Here is a 23,316-nt window from a genome sequence, read left to right as displayed (position 1 = left end):
TAATTTTGTAAGAATGTATAATTATCATTTTCGGATATTCAGTGTGCCATGTCGTTCGGATGGGACGAAAAACCACGAACTACCGGGGCACACATTGTCGTGAACGTCAAACAACTCCTTGCTATATGAATTTGTGGACGAGTCTTGATTCTCAAAATAACCAAAGTATTGTGGTAATAAGATATTAAACTCTCCCATGACTGGCATTTATCTGACATTAAACTCTCCCATGACTGGCATTTGTCTGACATTGAACTCTACCATGACTGACATTTATCTGACATTGAACTCTATTCCATTACAAACACATCTATAGATATTCGCATGACTGTTGTTGTCTAATGCCTAGATCCCACTTGGCATTTTTGCCTCGGTAATGTACTACCGATGGGAATTGATTAGCCTGTTTACCTAACAATGCAAGCTTTGAAATTTTTCTCTGTTCTCCCGAGGCCTGCCGATGGTTTCACGTGGCTCGCGATGTCCCCGGAGTTTCCCTTTGACGCCGTGGAACCTGCCCCCCCCCCCCCGTAACTTTAGGACACTCTTCACAAAATGCCTAAATTCGAGTACGATCGACATGAAATTGACATGCCTGTTCTTTCGACAATTGCGCATTATTTGATGTTACGGTTCTGGTTTATTTTTCAGTAATACTTGAAGGTGGATCTGATTCCATCGGTATTGTTACCACCTTTATCGGAAGAAACCTGTACGATGTTTGTGGAACCAATTTCAACACTGTGGAAGCGGTCGTCGTTTGTAGACATTTAGGGTTTAATCAAGGTCGAGTTCTACCACAAGGTACCTTTGGAAGTGATAGCAGGCCTAAGGACAATAGATATTATCTTTGTTCTGGCAATGAAACGTCTTTGCTGAAATGTAACAATCGCTATCAATATTGTAGAGGTGCTGTAAATTATGCAGCGGTTCATTGTTTTAATGATATAGCAAGCACGGGTAAGTTTAAGTAAGCGAATAGTTAGCGCGTGCGTGCTGTATCATAAGGTCTGTCATTGAGTCAATTGGTGTGTTTTCGATTCCCCGGTTGTACGTGACAAGGAATAGGGTCGCCTACCTAACCTCGTGGGTCCCCCCCACCACTGCTAAAGACCCCTGCGCGCAAGCGAATTATTGAAATAAAATTGAACAATATGTTAGTCCCGAAAAGACCTAGTTTGTGTTGAGTGGACGTTAAACCCCATTTCTCTATCTCGCTGAGGTCCAGGTCCAAATCATTGTGTTGGTGTGGTAATCGACCAGTCAGGACCTCGACTAGAGTGTTCGGTTCGAGTAGAACTCTTGGGATTTTTCAAGTCCAGCTTCAATTATCAGTGATGACGGCTGGGAGTCTAACAAGGAAAGGGTCCCTAGCCATTTGGATAAGACCAAAAGACCGAGGTCCATCTGTGTATACATTGGCGCGAAAGTAAAATCATCCTTTACGGTTGGAAATCGAAGAAAATTAGGCATAACAATTAGCCATTGGAAGTCCACTCGCGGAAGTATTCATTGGTGCGAACATAAAATAATCCTTGACAGATATCGAAAAAAGATAGGCGAAATCGGAACCATAGAGAGAAAAATAGAGATAAAAATATGTTTGTCTCAAACCTCCCCCTTGTCAGTGGTACAGGAAGGGGGGCCTGACAAGGACAGCTGTTTAGTCGTTCCGATGGGACGAAAAACCTTGGCCCCGTGTATACATTGGCGTGCACGTAAAAGATCCCTTGGCAGTTGAAATTCGATATTAGTGTAGGCCGTAGTGCCGCTGTCCGGGCAAAATTTCCCTCATAGCACACTGTATGGCGTATGCCCGTCTTCATTAGCCAAGTTCGGGTGTCGGACACGAAAAAGTGTACCTGGTTATTTTATGCCAGTTCTCATTCATATTAAAAATAATAAATTAAAATATAACCATGTGTCAGTCTAAATGTGACCCAGATTTTTTCTTTTTTCATTGGTCCTTTATATTTTAAGGGGGTTGGGTGGCTGAATGGTTAGCGTGTGCACGCTGTATCATAAAGTCTGTCATTGAGTCAACTGGCGTGGTTTCGAATCCCCGGTTGTACGTGACAAGGAGTAGGGTCGCCTGTCCAACCACGTGGGTTTTCTCCTAGTCCCCCGGTTTCCTCCCACTGCTAAATAATTGAAATAAAAATTAAAACCAAGCGAATTATTGAAATAAAATTGAACAATATGTTAGTCCCGAAAAGACCTAGTTTGTGTTGAGTGGACTAAATAATTGAAATAAAAATTAAAACCATATGTTAGTCCCCATTTTTCTCTCTCTCTCTTTGTATTTTACATTTTCTTTCAGTTTCAGAAAAATCGTTAAAACTGCAAACAATCGGATTTGTTCAAAATACGGGTCAAGTTTTGATCAATGAAAGTGGATTGGAGGGGTCAATTTGTGACGAATTTTTCGGCAAACCGGAAGCAACTGTTGTCTGTAGACAACTTGGGTATAGGCACGGAATAGAATTGAAATTACCTTCACCGACAAATGTAATGTACATTATTCAAGACCTCGCCTGCTTTGGAAACGAATCGAACATATTTAATTGTTCTACAGGGACGGAAGTGTGTCCCTACGGTGCTGGACCTGCTGGTGTCTTCTGCTACAACAACCAAGGTACTATATCATACCAATATAAAAAGTGAATGTTGATATCATGTTTTCTTACTGATGATGGCGGTGCGTAAGCTAATAATTGCGATTTTAAGTCTTTACTTAAAAGATACATTATGTGGGATTAGATAAAGAGTTGGCAGTTCCCACTTTAATAGTTAAAAACTAAATAATGTAAAGGGAATTTGCTGACAATTTCAGTCAAATTGATCCATTCTGAACCGAAATTTTAGCGATTGAGTTTTCAGCCTAGCCGCGATCCTCATTACTAAAGTCGGTACGAAAAGAACATAGTCCCGATTATCCATTTCATGATTAAATTATGAATGGAAGTCGAACAGCAAATCGGAACTAATACAATAAACATCACAGGCTAGCGATGACATCGAGAGTTGATTATGGTCTGGATAAGTTAATTAATATCTAATGAATAGTTTATATAACATTTCAGACCTAAAGAAATACCCGCAATAGGCAGATTTAACTCTTGCATAATGTATGTATGATTTAATGGTCGAGAGCGAGACATTAAGTAATATATAAGACAAGTAAAACGAAACATTGAACTATAAAAAACAAAACGAAATATGATGAATGTTTTAATCAGAATAAGGAATAAGTAATTTGATTGCTTGATACGTTATTATTTGATTGTTATACTTGATTTTTATAATCATCTGTTTTAATATAGCACCTGTTCTGAGGTTTAAAGGTGGAGGTACTAGTGGTATTCTCGAGATTGTGGATGGAACAGATGTCGGTAACGTGTGTATAGGACGACGGTCAACAAGAACAGCCATAACATTATGTAAAATATTAGGTTATCAAACCGGCAGCATGATTGGGTACAGTATTAGTTCATATAACCGAAACGAAAAATAAAGAAGATTTTCCAGACTGCTTACCACTTGTTTGTGGGGCAGGATTGGAGAGTCGGGGTATATATATTGACATGTGGAATTCGAAGAAGAGGGGTCGGAAACGTAAATTTACCATCACAGCACACTTTACTGCCCATGACCGTCTTCATTGCCTTGGTTGGCATAGGCCATGTCCATGTCTTCTGTCATCTTGGATCTAATTGACTAACATCAACTAGAGTAACACTGTTTGTACTTTATTGTCATGGGAACGCCAGTTACTACCAATTATTACACTAACTTGTAATTGTTTAAAATCATCTAATACAATTTCTTTCAAAACCTTGCTTCAAGTTTTGCCTGTAGGGTTCTGCAGATGGTGGCGTATTGTAGTTGTGTGAACGTTGGTAGGGTATTATACCGCTTTAATTCAAAAGGTCTGCCATTGAGTCAAAAGGCGAGTTTCTATACCACGTGTAAGCAATAAGGAGTTATCGGGCTTGCCTCGTGGGATTGCACAGGGCCTACCAACTTCTCTCATCCCCATCGTTAAACCATTGCCATTACAAGCTAATTATTAAAACAGGAAGTACTTTATATTAGTCCCGAAATTACCTAGTTTGTATTGAATGCAACTAGTTTGAACTCTCGTCCCTTCTAGGAATGGTCCTGGAATCTGGACCAGTGATGCAGTGTTTTTGGATGGGGTATCCTGTTCGGGTAGTGAAGAATCTATATTCCAGTGCGCTAACTCTGGATGGAAACCCAACCACCAATATGGATGTAATACGTTCCCAATCAAGTGTGAAAGAGGAGGTAGGTGACATTAAAGGACCAGCAAGTCAGTAACACTTACACAGCCACACCATTAAACCACCAGTAGTAAGACCATACACGACCATCATACAATTAAACCACCAGTAGTAAGACCATACACGACCATCACACAATTAAACCACCAGTAGAAAGACCATACACGAACATCACACAATTAAACCACCAGTAGTAAGACCATACACGACCATCACACAATTAAACCACCAGTAATAAGACCATCACACAATTAAACCACCAGTAGTAAGACCATACACGACCATCGCACAATTAAGCCACCAGTAATAAAACCATACACGACAATCACACAATTAAACCACCAGTAGTAAGACCATACACGACCATCATACAAATAAACCACATGCTGCTACCTCAGGTCTATGATGGAGTCAACTGCCGTGGTTTCGATTCCTCGGTTGTACGTGAATAGGGCTGCCTGTCAAACCTCGTGGGTTTTCTCCGGGTTCTCATGTTTCCCCCCACTGCAAGCGTATTATTGAAATAAAATTGAACCATATGTTAGTCCCGAAATGACCTAGTTTGGTCTTCAGGTCTCCTCATATAATAGTCCCGAAATCCCAAAATCTCTCTTTCTCTCTCCCTCTCTCCCCCCTCTCTCTCTCTCTCTCTCTCTCTCTCTCTCTCGCATGGTTAGATCAGCAGACAAAATTCTTATTACTAACGGAATAAGATATCTTTCAGGTCATTCACTGTATACAAACCTGTCTGACATTATTATTTATTTGTTTTTAAGTTAGATTAAGTAACAACGGTGATACGAATGTAATGGCTGGTCGAGTAGAAGTATACGACAACCAAGATTGGAAACCTATCTGTCGAGGCCTGGATGATCGAGCTGGTGAAGTCATTTGTAGGGAACTAGCTAGCCCTTATTATAAGGTAGTCTTTACTATTTGTAAATAGAATGATTGAATGAAGCGGGGTCTTCATCAATCGTAAGTTGTGTTACCAGCAGCTAGCTTTAAATACTGTATGGTTTTATGTAACATCCTTCATGTTGTGAATATATAATATAAATGAATACGACCCTAACATGTACCCTTGGCGTACACCAGTGTGAATGTATTCCCCATTCGACTGACATTCAGACGAAAACAGCTCATTTAATAAATATAATTATTCTACTATTCTGTTTGCTTTTTATACCAAAACTATAAATGAGTATATTCACCAAAATTGCGTTTGTAGCTAACTATAAAGTTCTCTGTTTTATAACAGGGGTTATAGAGCATCAGTCTAGATAAAGATCTGGATACTCTTGCTATAATAGTTCAAAACTAGATACTAAAAATGAATAATAAATATTGAAAATTTCATTCAAATTACTTTATTCTGGGAACAGTTTAAAGATGTAGCGTAGATCGTTTGTTATCGTAGCAACGGTCCTGGACAAACGAGATTAAGTTTATCATTAAATCTTTAAATCTCCTGTGCGTTCTAATTCATTCAAATCTCTGTGGGCGGCCCGGTGGTCTTGGGGGGGGGGTGTTGATTATAAACTTATCTAAATAATAATTTATATATGCTCATCAGACACAATAAAGACCTGCAGTGGACCGATTTAGCTCTTACATAATGCATCTTTAATAAACTGGTAGAGGAGTTTACGATTCATAATCAGAGATACCCTCCCATTTCGCCTACGCCCCACTTCAACTACAGCTTATAACAACAGATTATACGGTCTAGTGGTTTTATTATCCCTCCTTATGTACCTTCTCCATAGCTAAAATAGATTCTTCCATAAAACATTTGAGACATTTCGAACGTATGGTACATTTTCCACTGATTAGTTGGGGGTCAGAATTTGTAGTCGAAATGGGGTGTATTCGAAATGGCACGTGGTCGAAATGGAAGTGAACCTAATCCAATATGAACACTGTCCACTTTTATTTTCAGGTGTTAGAAGAAAGGATATTTGGTTCAACTTACGTAAGATATGGTATAAATAATGTCGTATGTAATGGAAGTGAATTGAATTTATCTGAATGTACCTACACTGGTGGTGGTTGTTACCTCGGTGTCTCATCTTTATTATGTAGCACACATCCTATTGGCACAGGTATATATCTTATTCCACGTAAAACTTGATGTAGGTACAAAAATATGTCAAATACCTTTACAACTGATACAATACAGCAACCAATCTCAACTTTATTATTGTACATAGCATCACATTAGATCGAAGTTATGGCAGTGGATCAAGTGGCGTGGCTTCGATACCAGGATTAGAGTAGCCTGTCTATAACCTCATGGATTTTTCTCAAAGTACTCCGATTTCCCCCTACTGTTAAAGATCTCTACTTATATATCTAGGGTACTGTAAATATGGTCTGCTCTATAACCAGAACTTATAGATTTCGGTATAATGATTTACTGAGATTGTTTCAGATAAATTAACTTTTACTTATTATGGAAGGGTGTTGGGTGGTCTAGTGGTTTAACCCGTGGGTGTGTAATTACAAGGGCTTTCATTGAGTCAAGTGGAGGGGTTTCGATTCTCCACTTGTACGTGACAAGGAGTAGGGTTGTCTGTCCAAGCTCTTGAGTTTTCTCCGGGTCCTCGGGTTTTCTCCCACTGCTAAAGACCCTCCGGTTTCCTCCCATTTCTAACGACCCCTATGCGCAAGCGAATTATTGAAATAACCATACCTTAATACCTAAAATGACCTAGTTTGTGTCCAGTGGACGTGAAAAGAATTATTGAAATTGAGCTAATTATGAAGGAATTCTTAATTACAGATGTCAGTGTTAATACAGCAGAAGAAGGCTTTAATCCAAGTATTACCATCTATAACACCGCAGGTTCTGTTTGTTCTGATGGCTGGGATGATAATGACGCTAGTGTCTTTTGTAGACAGAGTGGCTTTCAGTACGGGAGACGAATTGGTGTTGTCAAGGCATATAACTCAACATACAAGCCTAGACTTGCCGTTGACTTCCGGTGTAATGGATCAGAACTGAACTTGAATGAATGTCCCTTCAGCTCAACGGGACTACTCCCCTGCCAGAGCAGCGACAAGGCAGCTAATGCCATATGCTCTAATCGTTCTATAGGTTAGTGTCTCTATCTTTCTTATGACCAGGGGGTGGGGAAGGGGGCACGGTAGCTTATTGAGTAAGACTTTGCTCTCTAACGGGTAGGTCCACTGATGCTCGATAGAGGGTTTTGGAAGGGACAATGCGTAGTCATTTACATGGAACGAGACACAGAGGTCACGTAAACACATTAGTGTTCATGTAAAAGATCCTTGGCACATGAAATTCGATATACGAGTAGGGCGTAGCGCCGCTGTCCGGTGGGAACTTTCCCCCATAGCAAAACTGTATGGTGTATGTCCGTCTTCATTAACCCAGTTCGGAGCAGAACAGTAGGACGTTAGACCCCATTTCATTTCATTTTCATTTTCATTTCATTTCATTTCAGTACTCGTGTAGGACTTGGAGCATAACCCTCCATGGTGTGGGTAACGTGCATTATAATAAACATACACATTATTATCAACGCAGAGCAGTGGGACGTTAAATCACATTTTTTTTCTAATGACCATTTTAGTTAAATTGGTTTCCGATGTTAGATTCATGTTTTTCGACGGTATTGTTAATCTCCCAATATGAGATCATGGAGTTGCATAGAATTGTACACAGAATTAAACAACAAAATTCTCATGGCGAAAACGAACCACCAAATTCCACAAGAAGTTGTAATCTGGTTTTCACGTGTCAGTTCTGCAGTGAATGGGAGGCGCGAAGGAAAATAGAACCTATTCGTTTGGATGGCACAGACATCTTAGGTCCATCAGTGAACTTTCTGGTTTGCACGTAAAAGAACAGAGTTGGAATGCGATGAAGAATAGGGAACAAAACTCTCCGGGTAACATTTCCACCATTGCATAAACTCTAGTTATTTACCTTTTTATCTTTTATAGAATATCAGATAAGACTTAAACCAGGAAACCATAGTGCAAACAAGGGATCAGTTGAGTTTGGTCTCCAGGGAATGTGGGGAAGCATTTGTGTAAAAGAATGGTACAAAGAGATACTCGCTAGGATGGCCTGTCAGCGTCTTGGTTACCCAGCCGGAAGTTATAGCTATTCAAGTCTTTACGCAGTATCTGATAAAATATGGCTGAAAGGATTAAAGTCATGCCGAGAACTGGATGATTTTGGAGGCTGTTTTATGGATGAGTTTAATACAACAGGCTCTTATGGATCTGGTGATACACCCATTTTATCTGTGGACTGCCATATCTCAGGTGAACAATAGTTAAAGTAGCTAAGTCTCTATTTGTCGATTCAAATCAACACGGATGTTGTGGTCTTACCGAGAAAAGGTAGGCTTCTGATATCCAATATTTAAGAAAATAATACACATTTTACCATTGGTACACGAATCGTGTACCATAATGCGTTTCAGCGTCATTTGGAACAAGGGACACGAAGAACAGTGCTAGACATATTTCACAACTCATATCAAGCGGTGACGCCATATCTTATCTGGAGAGCATGCACAATAGACTTGAATAACCAGACGCTAAAAATTGCCAGTCGGTTGAGACTCATGTCGTATTTCGCTGGGCATAACGGATTTGAAATTAGAGTCAAAGCGGAAACAATTGAATGTAAATCAGTTTATATACAATCAGATTACATTATTATATGCGTTGCGACCCATTTGGGTCAATTTCTAGGTCCAAAATATTAGCGATTTAGCTCCTTTAATCAGACAAGTATAACAGAAAATATGAAACAGCTAATGGCCTAATCTCCGCCATCTTACTTCAGTAGTCATCAACTATTATATTGATGTAGCTCAGTGGGTTAGGCGCTGGTACACTAACATGGATCTCCATTTTTTAAAGAGCATCACCCCAAGAAAACCAAGAAAAAGATTATCAAGTGTATTGAGCCAGTTCATGTTTCAAATTGAAACACCCGTCTTAAGAACACAAACATGTGACCATTTTTGCGGGGTTGGATGGCCGAATGGTTAGCACGTACGCGTTGTATCATTAGGTCAGCCATTGAGTCAACTGGAGTGGTTACGATTCCCCGGTTGTACGTGACACGGAGTAGGGTCGCCTGTCCAACCTCGTGGGTTTCCTCCCATTGCAAGCGAGTTATTGAAATAAAACTGAACCATGTGTTAGTCCCGAAATGACCTAGTTTGTGTCGAGTGGACGTTAAACCCCCCTCCCTGATAATAATAACTTATTTATGTGTGTAAGGTGGTCCAGAATGCAGAAGTAATTATGTATTAATTTATTTATGTTGCAATTTTAGTTGAGCTGAAACCGGGACCATTTGTTGGCAGTATTCAGTTAACTCATAACCAAGTAACTGGTCTAGTTTGCAACGATGACTTTGATTCCACAGCGGCGTCTGTAGCATGCAAACATCTCGGCTTTACATATAGCTACAAGTTGCAGTACTCACCCTTTCAAAATACCACTGACCCTATAATATTCAATAATTTTAAGGTAAGGAAGTATTCATAAACCTTTATCCATTAACCAGTCCAGTCCAAACAACTACAGTTTGCTATACGTAGTGGCGGGTGTAGTGATCAAAGCGGGGTATGCTCACTATTTATAAAACACCAGGGATATCCTCTCCTTTGTAAATTTTGAAGAATTTAGACGAAAGTTTCCAATGTTTATAAGAAGTAACAACCGTACTATATGAACAAGGGACAGGCCAAATCTTCCACCGAACAACCATATACCGAGCTTCATATAGATCGTAATCGAATTGTGGGAGCGGTAGGGTTTTTTTTTATAGAGGGTCACACCAAGAACACGAACAACAGGGTTACCAAGTACCCGTGAATGTGACAGTAGTCGAATCTTCTGTGGGTACCAATTGATTATGTGTTCATTTGATATCATTACTGGTTGGTCCTACTAATCACCAACAAGAACCGTCAAAGGTGATTTAACAAAAGAACTCTCTTATCGGTTCTTGTTGGTGATTATAGCAAGACTTTTGTGTCCAAATTACAATCATCCATAATGTTTTCAATTTTTTATGAAAGATTTTAGTTATGATTTGTAAAATATGCTTATGTATAACATATATTGCCTCATCGGTCACATTTGGCAATACTTTGGGCTCTACAGACCACTAAACAATCTTGTCGCTGACAGCATTTATCAATATTTCAATTATCCATATTTTTCCCAATTTGCTATGACCAAAAAACGTTCTTGTCGATGATTAGTAGGGCCCAGCTAGAATTAAAGTTTTCAGTTGGGTTAATCTGCTGTGTTATTTAGATCTATAAAAATAAATATTTGTTTAGAAAGGTTAAAGATGCATTATGTAAGAGCTAATCTACCTAATGCCAATCTGCCGTTTGGCCACAAACGTTATATAAATCATTGATTAGACATGTCAAGCCCATAAACAACTGTGTAGAGCTTAGGGTGGTTTTAATTTTCAACGGATTTAAACGCAGTTAATAAATTGATTTAAAAATGGATAATCGAAACTTTGTTATTTACCGTAGCACCGGTAGAGATAAAAATCGAGACTGCACTGTTCTTCAAACTGCCATAGTGAAATAATTTGACCTTAATTTTCAACATATTTACTTTTCATTAACTATTATAGCAAGAACTGTCAGCTTTTTATCGAAATCTTACATAATGAATCTTTAAAAGAAGACATCATTTTTACTAAAAAAAAATTTAAAAACACGTGTTTGTCTTTATATATTTTGAATACAGTGTAGTGGAATGGAAAACAAATTAGACGACTGTCCATATGATCAGGAATTTTGTCGAAGTAATCGTCCTGCTTACGTCATGTGTACTAACTTGCATCATAACACAGGTTAGTTATAAAATGTTCTTGAAGTCTCTGAACATCATTTGAGGGATTTTGAATCCATCGCATACTACAAGATGGCGCAAATTGAATATTAGTCCCAAAATGGTCCAGTTAAGTTCTGTGTTTAGAGAGAGAGAGAGAGAGAGAGAGAGAGAGAGAGCGAGGGAGAGAGAGAGGGGCTGGGGTTTAACGTCCATTGGACATAAACTAGGTCATTTTGGGACTGATATATGGTTCAATTTTATTTCAACAACAAGCCAATCTCACCTATGATCTTGGCTAATATCTTTTGGCATGCTTCATTTAAATTTAATTGGATCCAAGCAGCTACCACTGATATTTTACTTTTTTTTCTTTCTTAAACATACATTATGCAAGAGCTATATCTGTCTATTGCAGGTCTTTCTTTAGGCCTGAAATGTTGTCTAAATTGTTATCTAAATCTGTCTATTGCAGGTCTTTCTTAAGGCCTGAAATGTTATCTAAATTATTAATTAGATATTAATTAACCTATCCAGACCATAATCAACTCTAGATGGCATAGCTAGCCTGCGATCTTTAGTGGATTGTGAGCCGATTTAGTGCATAACTTTCCTTCACGATTTAACGATTAAATGGATAATCGAGACTATTCTGTTTATCGTACTGACGTTAGTAATGATGATCAAGGTTAGGCGGAAATTCAATCGCTTTGTTCTCGGTTCATAGTGGATCAATTTGAATGAAATTTTCAGCAAATTGCATTTACATTATCTAGTTTTTAACTATTATCGAATCTCTCATAATGTATCTTTAATTAAGTGTTAGATAATCAAATTGGGTACATTTTAGCGTGGATTAAATCCCGACAAAAAATAGACATCGTCCGACGATCAACGGCTTTGAATTACATTTTTTAAGGCATTTTAGATAACGTATAACTCTTTCTCTTTAATAGTAGGTTACGATATACAAATTGGTTCTGGAAGTAACGACCATTATGGTAAAGTCACCATAAACCACCTGGGTATTGTGGGTACGATTTTTCCTAACCATTGGGATGACAATGATGCCAGCGTGGTTTGTAAGGAGGTTGGAGATGATTCGTACACAGGGGGATTCGCTTACAACAGAATCAATCTGGGCGGAGAATTGCGTAACCCTGGAGTAAAGTGGTTATCAGGCCTTGATTGCTCTGGCAATGAATCGTATATCAGTCAGTGTCCAGGTTTGGAATGGGGAAATATTTCTGAATGTAATTTGGACAGATCGGCTGCTGTATATTGCTCTAGAAACCCAGGTAAGATATGAGTTATAGATAATAACTTACCAAAAAACAAGGAAAGTGGGTTTAACGACCTTACTGTTCTGCTCCGAACTTGGCTAATGAAGACGGGCATACGCCATACAGTGTGCTATGAGGGAAATTTTGCCCGGACAGCGGCACTACGGCCTACTCTTCTATCGAATTCCAACTGTCAAGGGGTCTTTTGCGTGCATACTAATGTGTACACGGGGCCTTGGTTTTTCGTCCCATCCGAACGACTAGACAGATGTCTTTATCAGGTCCGTCGTCCTGCATCACTGCCAACGGGAAAACCACGCCGGAAAATCTGGATGTACTTTTTCGGTCAATGCAGGGATCGAACACCCGATCTCCAGGTTAGCGATCCTACGTCTTACCCACTTATAGCCATCGTCACCCCCTCCTCCCGAAAAACAAACGTACACTAGTAGTGTAAAGGGTAGTTAATACACAAAAATATTACAGAATAAATCTGTATGTATTTCAAGGTTTTATGAAAATTTGTGTTTCACTGGCTTTCTTTTAAAATGATACATCGCTAAAATACAACGAAAATAGGCTTGTTAACAGACACTCCACTTTCAGACTAAAAAAACCCACGAAGGTGACAACACAAAACATGATTTAATTAATCTGCATGTATTTTAGAGTTTTAAGAAAACATTTGTTTTACCGGTTTTCACCAAAAGAGAACACAAAATGATTTTTTGTTTATGTTCTTACATTATATACATGGTACAAGTCATGGAAGTAAATATCAGCCTACGTGCATATCAGTGTATTTTATGTTTCTTAGAACAACTAAACTGTGCTAAAATGCCGCAACCCGACCCCACATTCAGACACCAGAACTGAAGTATTCTTCAAGTGACGTTTAGTAACTGGGCAGATAAATAAACTATAAACATACTTATGGAAAACAGCTACTGATTAATTAAGGCGATGTTTCGAAGAGTATTCTCTCAACTTAAGCAGTTGAGGTTTTTGTTTATATTGTTACATTGGTTTTTTTTTTTACGTTACTTCTATCTTTACCTGGAACAATATTGTTTTTGGTATCAAGTGGGCAAAATCTTGAAATATACATTCATTCATTCTCGACTATCCCCAGGGTTTAACATACGATTGGTAGGCTCGTCGTCAGCATCACAAGGACGGGTTGAAGTGTTGGTGAATGGTGAATGGGGCTCTGTATGTGAATCATATGCTGTAGATGACGAAGAAGCATCGGTGATATGCCGAATGTTAAATTATTCAGGTAAGTGATTAGCAGAGTATGGAATAACAATCTGATTAAAATACAGATCTATATTTCGTTTCGTTTTTTTTATATACTTTCGATGGCCTACACTACATGAAGATCTGACAAGTTATAGTGGGAGTTCGCGTCAGGGGTCAAACGATTAATCAATCAGCGTTGGCGTTTCTAGGAGTTTACCCACAGTTCCCTGCATTAAAAGGCCAATAACTCGCCGTAACAGAACGTTTCATTGGCTAATCCCTCACATCATTCAGAACACGTCAATGATAACAAATCTTCCAGATCCTAGTGTAGTAAAGACAAGTAAAACGAGATTTTTAACTATAAAAATGAAATGAAATAGGATCTGTGTTTTAATCAGATTGATGGAATAAAAAAATTCATGTGATTAGCGCCTGCTATTTATGGAGTCTTTATCTGGCCCCCAATTTCACAAAACTAAAATGAAATGAAATTGGGTTTAACGTTCTACTGGTCTGCTCCGACTGGGCTAATGAAGACGGGGAGAGTTCACAAAACAATCTCAGACTTAAGTTACGACTTTTCAATCACTGTTTATGAGAAATATCTTTGATCCAGAAAACACTGTGCACATAGTTTCTTATTGATGTATTTGATACATTAAAACAACAAAAGCGTTATAAAGGGCTATATATTTTTTAAGTCGATTTTTTTTTATTTTTGAGTCAATTCTTTTAACGTAAGTTTCAGAATGCTTTGTGAACTCGGGGCCAGTAGTTTTATGAAAACCACGGTGGCGCAGTGAGTAGGGTTCTAGCTCAATAACCAGGAAGTTTTGGGTTTGATCCAGGTGTACGCCGAGAACGCCTGACTGTTGGAATTCGATGGAGAGTAGACTCACTTAAAGGACACTGCATTAGCCCGCCAAATGTTAAAAACAGTGCAAACATAGCAGCGTTTAGCGCACCAGTCGTTAGAAAAAGTAACAGGGTTCAACTTGTGATCGACTTTAAATTGTTACGTGTGAAAGAAGATGTTAACGTGCGCGTCCACCCTCATGTAGGGATATCTTCTACATAACTGTTAAATGGCGTGTATTATTTATCGTTTTATCTAGGTGGTAACGTGGTACCGCAAAGAACCTATGGCTATAAATCTGGGCCGATCCACATCACAAGGATGGACTGTGTGGGAACAGAGAAGTCATTATTAGATTGTGGATTACGATTTGATGATAATGCACAGTGTAGTAACATTGTGGATCTTGGTGTCAAATGCTACTCTGATAGTAAGATTTAAATTTGTCTTTTTTTATGCAGAGATTATACTTACACTGGAACTATGCTCTAAACGCTACAAATCTTGCCATCCCCCAAACAGAGTTGTCTTCGGCGAGACTTCTGTTGAGAATGCAAATCTTGTGTTTTTTTGTGAAAGATGAAATACCGAGGTAGACATTTTGTTTGTGGAACACGATGGTGATGTCGAACATAATACATTGGCTTGTTCCCAGATCGAACAGGCCAAGTTGGGTGACAAGTTGGCTGTCCAACCTCGTGGGTTTTCTCCGGATCCTTCGGTTTCCTCCCACTTCTAAATACTTCTACGCGCAAGCGAATTATTGAAATAAAATTAAACCATATCTTAGTTCCGAAATGACCTAGTTTTTGTCGAGTGGACGTTTAACCCCATTTCTCCCCCTCTCTCTCGTACTGGCCAATCAACTGCGAAGGAACCAAATAAGGATGTCTTAGTTCTGTGAAGCACTGACAAAGGCGACACTCTTCTTGTTAAAAGTTTAGGGCCCTACCAATTCAAGTACGATTGCTATGAAGGCTTGTTCGTTTCCTGGTCCATATAGAGCTGTCATTAACTGAGGATAAGGATTCTCAAGTCTGTATCAACCAATGACACATGGCAAATATAATGGGACGTGAGAGTATTCTAATCGAAACGTGGCTCAGTAATAAACAGCAAATTGTTTTCTATTAAAGGACAATGTTGGTGCCAGTCATTATCACATATGTGTTAGAGCTGGTTAAACACATTCCAAATATATTTTTAACACAGAGATCATTGCTACGATAGCTGAGTAATACAGGTTTCCCGTATCGGAAGTGACGAACGCCAAAGGAAAACACGAGTCGCCGCTCTATATAACTGACTGAAGCGACTATTGATATCAGATACATGGCCGAATTTCTACTTACTAATAATTCCTTCGATGACCAAAAGTTGTTATATGGGACTGTAAGAGGATATCTGACAATTCAATAAAGTAATTGAATGTCATTAGATAAGAGAACACGAGAAAAATAGAAATAGTCCGTACATTCCCTTGTTTATATTCATTCTATACCTTATAAAACATGGTAATGCACGGACTTTTTCAGTTTTTCTTCGTGTTCTCTTATCTAGTGGCAGTCAATTCTTTTATGAATTGTCAGATATCCTCTCACAGTCTCACACAACAACTGTTGGTCTTCAAAGGAATTATTAGTGAGCAGAAATTCGGCCGTGTATCTGTTATCAATCGTCGCTTCAGTCAGTTATATAGAGCGGTGACTCGTGTTTTCCTTTGGCGTTCGTCACTTCCGATACGGGAAACCTGTATTACTCAGCTATCGTAGCAATGATCTATGGGGTAAAAGTATATTTGGAATGTGTTTAACCAGCTCTAACACATATGTGATAATGACTGGCGCCAATATTGTCCTTTAAATGATTTCCTTTGTATTTCCAATTCAATTACTAAATACCAATCTGATTAAAATACAGATCTATATTTCGTTTCGTTTTTATATACTTTCGATGGCCTACAGTGTAGTAAAGACAAGTAAAACGAAATTTTGAACTATAAAAACGAAATGCTAAATTTATGTGAATACTGTAGATTTGTGTGCCAGTGTTTCGGTAATGATGTGGAAGCAATATGTAATCATTGTAATCTTCGATCTTTTTATATATATCTTTATGCATACAAAAACTAAACACTCTCTCAACTGACTGTTAGTCTATAGTGGGTAACGCGGGCGCTTTATAAACTCAGATGTTCTAAAATAATTTATGATATGACGAGAAAATGTTGAGATCTTTGCCAATTTAATGTACGTTTTAATTGCATTATATTTTATTTTAGTAAGATTAACAGGGTCAACCAAGTCATATCTAAATTATGGTCGGGTAGAAGTTTTGCATAATGAAGTATGGAGGCCTGTTTGTGATACAAATTTTAACCTTTCTGTCGCCGAGGAGGCATGCCAGATACTTGGATATACAGACGGCACGTACCGATGCTGTTCGTCAATTGGTGGTAACATGTCGATTAATGCTCTGACCATAAATAGCCGCTCTTTCCTAGAGGATAACGGTACACGTTTTCTGGATAACTACTTTCTTACTTCCGGGTGTCAATCAAATAATTATACAACATTAATTTGTTCTAAAAGAACATTTAACGACACAGGTAATTATAACAACCAGCTAAAAGCTAAATTCCCTCTTATTTCAGCAAATGTATTTTTTTCCCTATAGTTTCGTCCGTGTTGGGTTCTCGTTTAAAATTGTTCGTTGTGCATTCATTTCTCCTCCAAATTCCTCAATTTTGTATTAAAAATCTTGTGCACGCAAACGTTTCCGTTAACCGGAACATGGAACATAGACAGCTGACCAGCATCTGCGTGTTTCTGAATCCCGTTCAAACCTACACTATTGTAAGGTTAATATGGTTCAATTCCGTTCAGTATTTACTTTGATAAATTAACAATTTCAAAACTTTTGACATCCTCTGGATATGATATCAACAATCTAGTGCTAGGTAAAATCTGTTGATGGACCTTTTTTAAATTAGAAATACTCCAAGCCGGCGGATATAGCCTTGATATTTTGTGTTGTGTTGTAAATTAAATGTTAATTAATCAATCTGATCGAGTACATATTAAATTACATATTGTCCGAAAATTGCAAATAACGACCCGTTTTCATCTTATGATTACAGCCATAGAGGGGACCTCGGTGCGTAGGACGCTGACTCGCTAGTCTGGAGGTCTCGGGTTCGCTCCCGGTGTTGGCCGAGAAAGTTGTTTTTCGGAGTTGTTTCCGCTTATTAGTGATGCAGGACGGAGGGCCTGATAAGGACAGCTTTCTAGTCGTTCGGATGTTATGAAAACCCGAGATCCCGGGTAGACATTGGCATTCACTTAAAAGAACCCTTGACAGTTGGAATTCGATATGGGTAGACCGTAATGACACTGTCCGTGTCATTTTCTCTCATAGCACACTGTATGGCGTATAACGTCTTCCGTAGCCCAGACCAGTAAAGTATGATATTAAACCTAATTTGATTTTATTTCATTGATAGCCATTGCTGTTTCGATACAGTCTAACTGGTACGGAACGGTTACAGTCAATGGTAATGGCATAACCGGAGTTATTTGTCCAACAGCTTGGACTGATTCGGAAGCAAATGTTGTATGCAAACAAAGGCGTTATAAAGGAGGTAAGATCTTTAAATCTAAGAATAAACTCTATATTCATTGCTATTTCTCTATATAAGGTGTGCGCACACGTTTTGCAACGAGCACACAAAGGAAATTAATAGTCTGCACAAATATTTTAGGCCATATGATACAAAACTATTCTATTTCTAATGCAATCTTACTTATTAAACATGCTAATGAATAATGCAATTTTATTAGGCATGAGAGATAGGCTGCGCATACATGCTATTTTCACAGGAATAGAATTTGCGTAACATATGTTTGGCAACTCTGACTACCGAAAGTTACAGGGAACATTGTGCATGGTCAAAGCAAAACTACATTGGGTTGGCATTTCTAATATTTTTTAGTGCCATAGATCTCATGTCATAAATACTGTAGATTAAATTCTCAAGGTTCATACATAATATTGGAAAATTTGGATATTTTTCAAACCTTAACCTTTTCAGGGGCGGATCCAGAGGGGTCCCCCCTCCCCCCTGCTCAGCTACATAATTTTTTTTTGTAAATCAACACTTTTTATGAGAAAAGTTTATCGACCGTGTGCTTTATCCTTTAGCGTCAGATGTGGGACAGGATGGGCACTCAAAGCACGAGATAATGATATAGACATTATGTGATATCACAATTAATGCTTTGCATCCATGAAAATGAACCACAATGTCATTGTATTAATTCATAATAAAAAACTGACGTCAAACGAGGTGTTGAATTTTTCTGTTTAAAAAGCTCAATGTGTATGTATATACGCAAAAATGACGATAGAGACCATGCGGGTGGGGGGGGGGATACATTGTCTCAGGAACCTGACAAACCCCCTCCTGCAAAAATTCCTGGATCCGCACCTGCTTTTATTATAATGTAGCTTTTGTTCGATAGGAATTGCTGGTTACGGAGTAAACCATCAGACATTGCCGGTCATATATGGAAAGTTTAACTGCAGTGGAAACGAAACGGAAATGGACCAGTGTCAACGAAATGACTTTAATACAGGCTGTTCTCGACCTTTGACCTCTACAGGATTAGTTGGTGGAGTTATATGCCACAGATATAGAACGACGGGTTGGTTGATTTTATCTGTATTTTGTAAAGGGTCCAAATCCATTGCCTTTCGGATTTGTGGGGTTGGCTGGTGTAGTGGGTTAACATACAGTGTCAATCAGTGAGTCAAGTGGTATGGTTTCCATTTCACGCTTATATGTGACAAGGAGTAGGATTTCCTGTCCAACGGCGTGAGTTTTCTCCGGGTGCTGCGCTCCCCCCCCTCTCTCTCTCTCTCTCTCTCTCTCCACTAAGGCTGAAATTTTGGGTATAAGGGCGACTCCACCCCATCGGGTGACATATTATGTCTGGGATCGTTGTACTACTACATGTACTTGCGACTTCAGGAAGCTCATATAAGTAAGCGTTGCAGGCTCCGGTTTCTTAACTGTAGTCTGAGAATGTTTTGTGAAACCGGGGCTGTCCCCTTGCAGCGCTGGGTTAAACATCCTACTGTTCTGCTCCGAACTGGGCTAATGAAGACGGGCATACGCCATACAGTGTGCTATGAGGGAAACTTTGCCCGGCCAGCGGAACTACGGCCTACTCCTATATCGAATTCCAACTATCAAGGGATCCTTTACGTGCACGCTAATGTGTACACGAGACCCCGTATTTTCGTCCCATCAGAACGACTAGACAGCTGCCCTTTTCAGCCACCGTGATCCCCGATTTAATAAAACTAAAATCATCGGAAACATGATGAGCAAAATGATTCAACTAATCGAACTAACCTCTACCTATTTTCAGGACCCAAGATATCTTTATCTGATGAAAGAAAAGGAAAGGTTACACTCCAGATAGATTACAGCACGTATCGGATTTGTAGTGACGGATGGGACGACAAAGACGCAACAGTTCTCTGCAGGTTAAATATATTTCTTTTTATTGTTAACAGTCGTGAGAGAGAGAGAGAGAGAGAGAGAGAGAGAGAGAGAGAGGTAATACGACAATAAATGTATTGATAATGGAGAGAGAGAGAGAGAGAGAGAGAGTTTAACGTCCACTCGACACAAACTAGGTCATTTCGGGACTAACATATGGTTCAATTTTATTTCATCAATTCGCTTTCGCGTAGGGGTCTTTAGCAGTGGGAGGAAACCGGAAAAGTTAGCAATCGTACCCAGACAAAAGTGATATGAAACGGGGCTTAACGTCCTACTGTTCTTCGCCAACAGGGCTAATGAAGAAGGGCATACTCGTCGATGTGTGCTATGCGTGGAATATTGCCCGGATAGCGGTACTACCATCTACTCGTATTTTAAATTCCAACTGTCAAGGGTTGTCTTACATGTACACGTCAATTTGCACATGGGACCTCGTTTTTGTCCCATCCGAATGTCTAAACGTTGTCCCTTGTCGGCCCCCGTCCTGCACCACTGACAAAGGGGAACAACGCCGGAAAATCCAGATGAACTCATCGTTTCGTTTGTCGTCTAATTGGGCGAAAAATCACAGTATAACGAGGCATGAAACGCAAATAATACTAAATAAATTGCACCATTATTTTATATATTATAAGATATTTATCGAAAATATTATTTTATAATGGATATATTCTCATAAGGCCGTTTAACAAGACATCTTATGTTATCGAAACATTATTTTATATTGGATATATTCCCATAAGGCCCCTTAACAAAATATATTATGTTATCCAAACATTATTTTATATTGAATATATTCTCATACGGCCCCTTAACAAAACATAATATTATGTTATCGAAACATTATTTTATAATGGATATATTCTCATAAGGCCGTTTAACAAGAGATCTTATGTTATCGAAACATTATTTTATATTGGATATATTCCCATAAGGCCCCTTAACATATATTATGTTATCGAAACATTATTTTATATTGAATATATTCTCATAAGGCCGTTTAACATATATTATGTTATCGAAACATTATTTTATAATGGATATATTCCCATAAGGACCTTTAACAAGACGTATTATGTTATCGAAATATTATTTTATATTGGATATATTCCCATAAGGCCCCTTAACAAAACATAATATTATGTTATCGAAACATTATTTTATAATGAATATATTCCCATAAGGCACCTTAACAAAACATAATATGTTATTGAAATATTATTTGATATGGATATATTCCCATTAATCCCTTTAAGAAGACATTATGTTATCGAAACATTATTTTATATTGGATATATTCTCATAAGGCTCCTTAACAAAACATAATATTATGTTATCGAAACATTATTTTATATTGGATATATTCTCATAAGGCTACTTAACAAGACATATTATTTTATTTAAATTTTGAATTGTATATATAATGAGTTGCTCGAACAAGACTATATTGTGATGTTTGTTTTGTTTCAGACAGTTGAACTATTTACGTGGCGAAGCACGTAGCCAATCAGAAAATACATTGGGTTATAGTAATTCATGGGTAAACATCGACTGTCGCGGAGACGAAAAGAATCTGTATCTTTGCAAAAGTGATGGATTCTATAGTGGTCGGTGTCGTGATGCTGGCGTAGAATGTTATAATAACGGTAAATATTATACTCCTTTTTACCCTGTCTGTATGCATTTAAGTCCTAGGCCAATGTTTGTGGCGATATGAAATTTTATTATAATGTTAAGTCTAGCTCCCAACCCAACGTACGGGGTATTTGAGTAAACCCGTGCGTTCGGCACCGTAGAGAAGATTGCAGACTGACCGTAGAGACTTTTGGTTCGGCACATACAAAATTTATACCCAGTTACTAGCGGCTGGTCGGCGAGTTACGTATACCAAACCCTACGACCGGTGCATGTCAAAACACTAACGGCGGGTTGTGAGCTAGGCATAGCTGTATGTAGTCATGACATTCTATGATCAGCTGTTCACCTTTTATCTGACGTGTTGAACGTTGCACAAAGCCTACAAAATTATCGAGAATAGTTAGTATACGGATCGGGATCAAACTCGAATAGATTGACTTGTTTTGCGAAATATCCAGGAAAGTTAGTATTAAAGCGGTAATAAATGAAATGAAATGGGGTTTAACGTCCTACTGTTCTGCTCCGACTGGCCTATTGAAGACGGGCATACACCATACGGTGGCATTGAGGGAAATTTTGCCCGGACAGCGGGGCTACGGCCTACTCTTATATCGTATTCCATCTGCCAAGTGATCTTTAACGTGCCAAGCGATCTTTAACGTGTACGCCAATGTATACACGGGCGCCGGTCCTTCGTCCCATCCGAACGACTATACCTTGTCCTTTGCCAGTCCCTCGGTCCTGCATCACTGACAAGAAGGAACAACTCCGGAAAATCCCGATGAACTTTCTCGGCCAATGCATGGATCGAACACGGGTCCACCAGGTTACTGAGCCAACGTCTTACCCACTGAGCCACAAAGCGGTAATAGATCTATACAATCAGCTTTGTATCATTCTAATTGTTGATTATGAATATTAATTTATAAATTTTAACAGTTTTTTGCGCTCGTACTTGCATTCTTCTTTAATAATGATCATTGTTATAAATTCTTTTTTGGTGGGGGGGGGGCGAATGGTTAATACGTGCGCATTGGATCAGAAGGTCTGTCATTGAGTCAAGTAGCGTGGTTTCGATTCCAGACTGATATTATTTTTGGTAATTTGTTTTCCGGGAATAATCAGGAACGCTATTCTACAATAGAGATTCTTCGATAATAATCATAATTTACCTTGGTTTTGACGTTACATTACCACTTCCGGTTTCGTGGTCATATTAATTCCGGTACAGGGTTCTACCTGTTCAACGCCAGGTAAACAGTTATAGTATCTCTTATATTTAAACGTATAGCATAGTTTTTCAATGTTATTTTATGTTTTTAGTGAGGTTGGATCAGGAGTATTTAGAGGTTCATTTAAATGGAAAATGGGGAGCCGTATGTGGAGACGGTTGGTCCCATGAAAACACAGGTAGCATTAATTTATCTTGACCTTTGCTTAGTAGCACCACACGCAGGAGCTCATGGTCATGCTCGTATTTGATGACAAGTTTCGTTTGAACTAATATTATTGTAAAATAAATAGCAAGTCTGTTATCTTACATTTTAATCTATAACACCTCGTATA

The 23,316-nt window shown here is 38.6% G+C and overlaps 1 protein-coding gene across 1 annotated transcript; it reads left to right on the top strand.

The window, feature by feature from the left end:
- Nucleotides 1-2,409: 2,409 nt before the first annotated feature.
- Nucleotides 2,410-17,688, top strand: LOC126812109 (lysyl oxidase homolog 3B-like; the record flags this gene model as incomplete). Its single annotated transcript, XM_050538361.1, has 4 exons — nt 2,410-2,465; nt 3,324-3,328; nt 13,575-13,672; nt 17,683-17,688. Coding segments are annotated over 4 exons (165 nt in total), but the record flags the coding sequence as incomplete, so codon positions are not given.
- Nucleotides 17,689-23,316: the final 5,628 nt, after the last annotated feature.

The sequence above is a fragment of the Patella vulgata genome, chromosome 1 (genome assembly GCF_932274485.2).
Source record: "Patella vulgata chromosome 1, xgPatVulg1.2, whole genome shotgun sequence".
NCBI lineage: Eukaryota > Metazoa > Mollusca > Gastropoda > Patellidae > Patella > Patella vulgata.
This window is presented reverse-complemented; position numbering and strand designations above follow the sequence as displayed.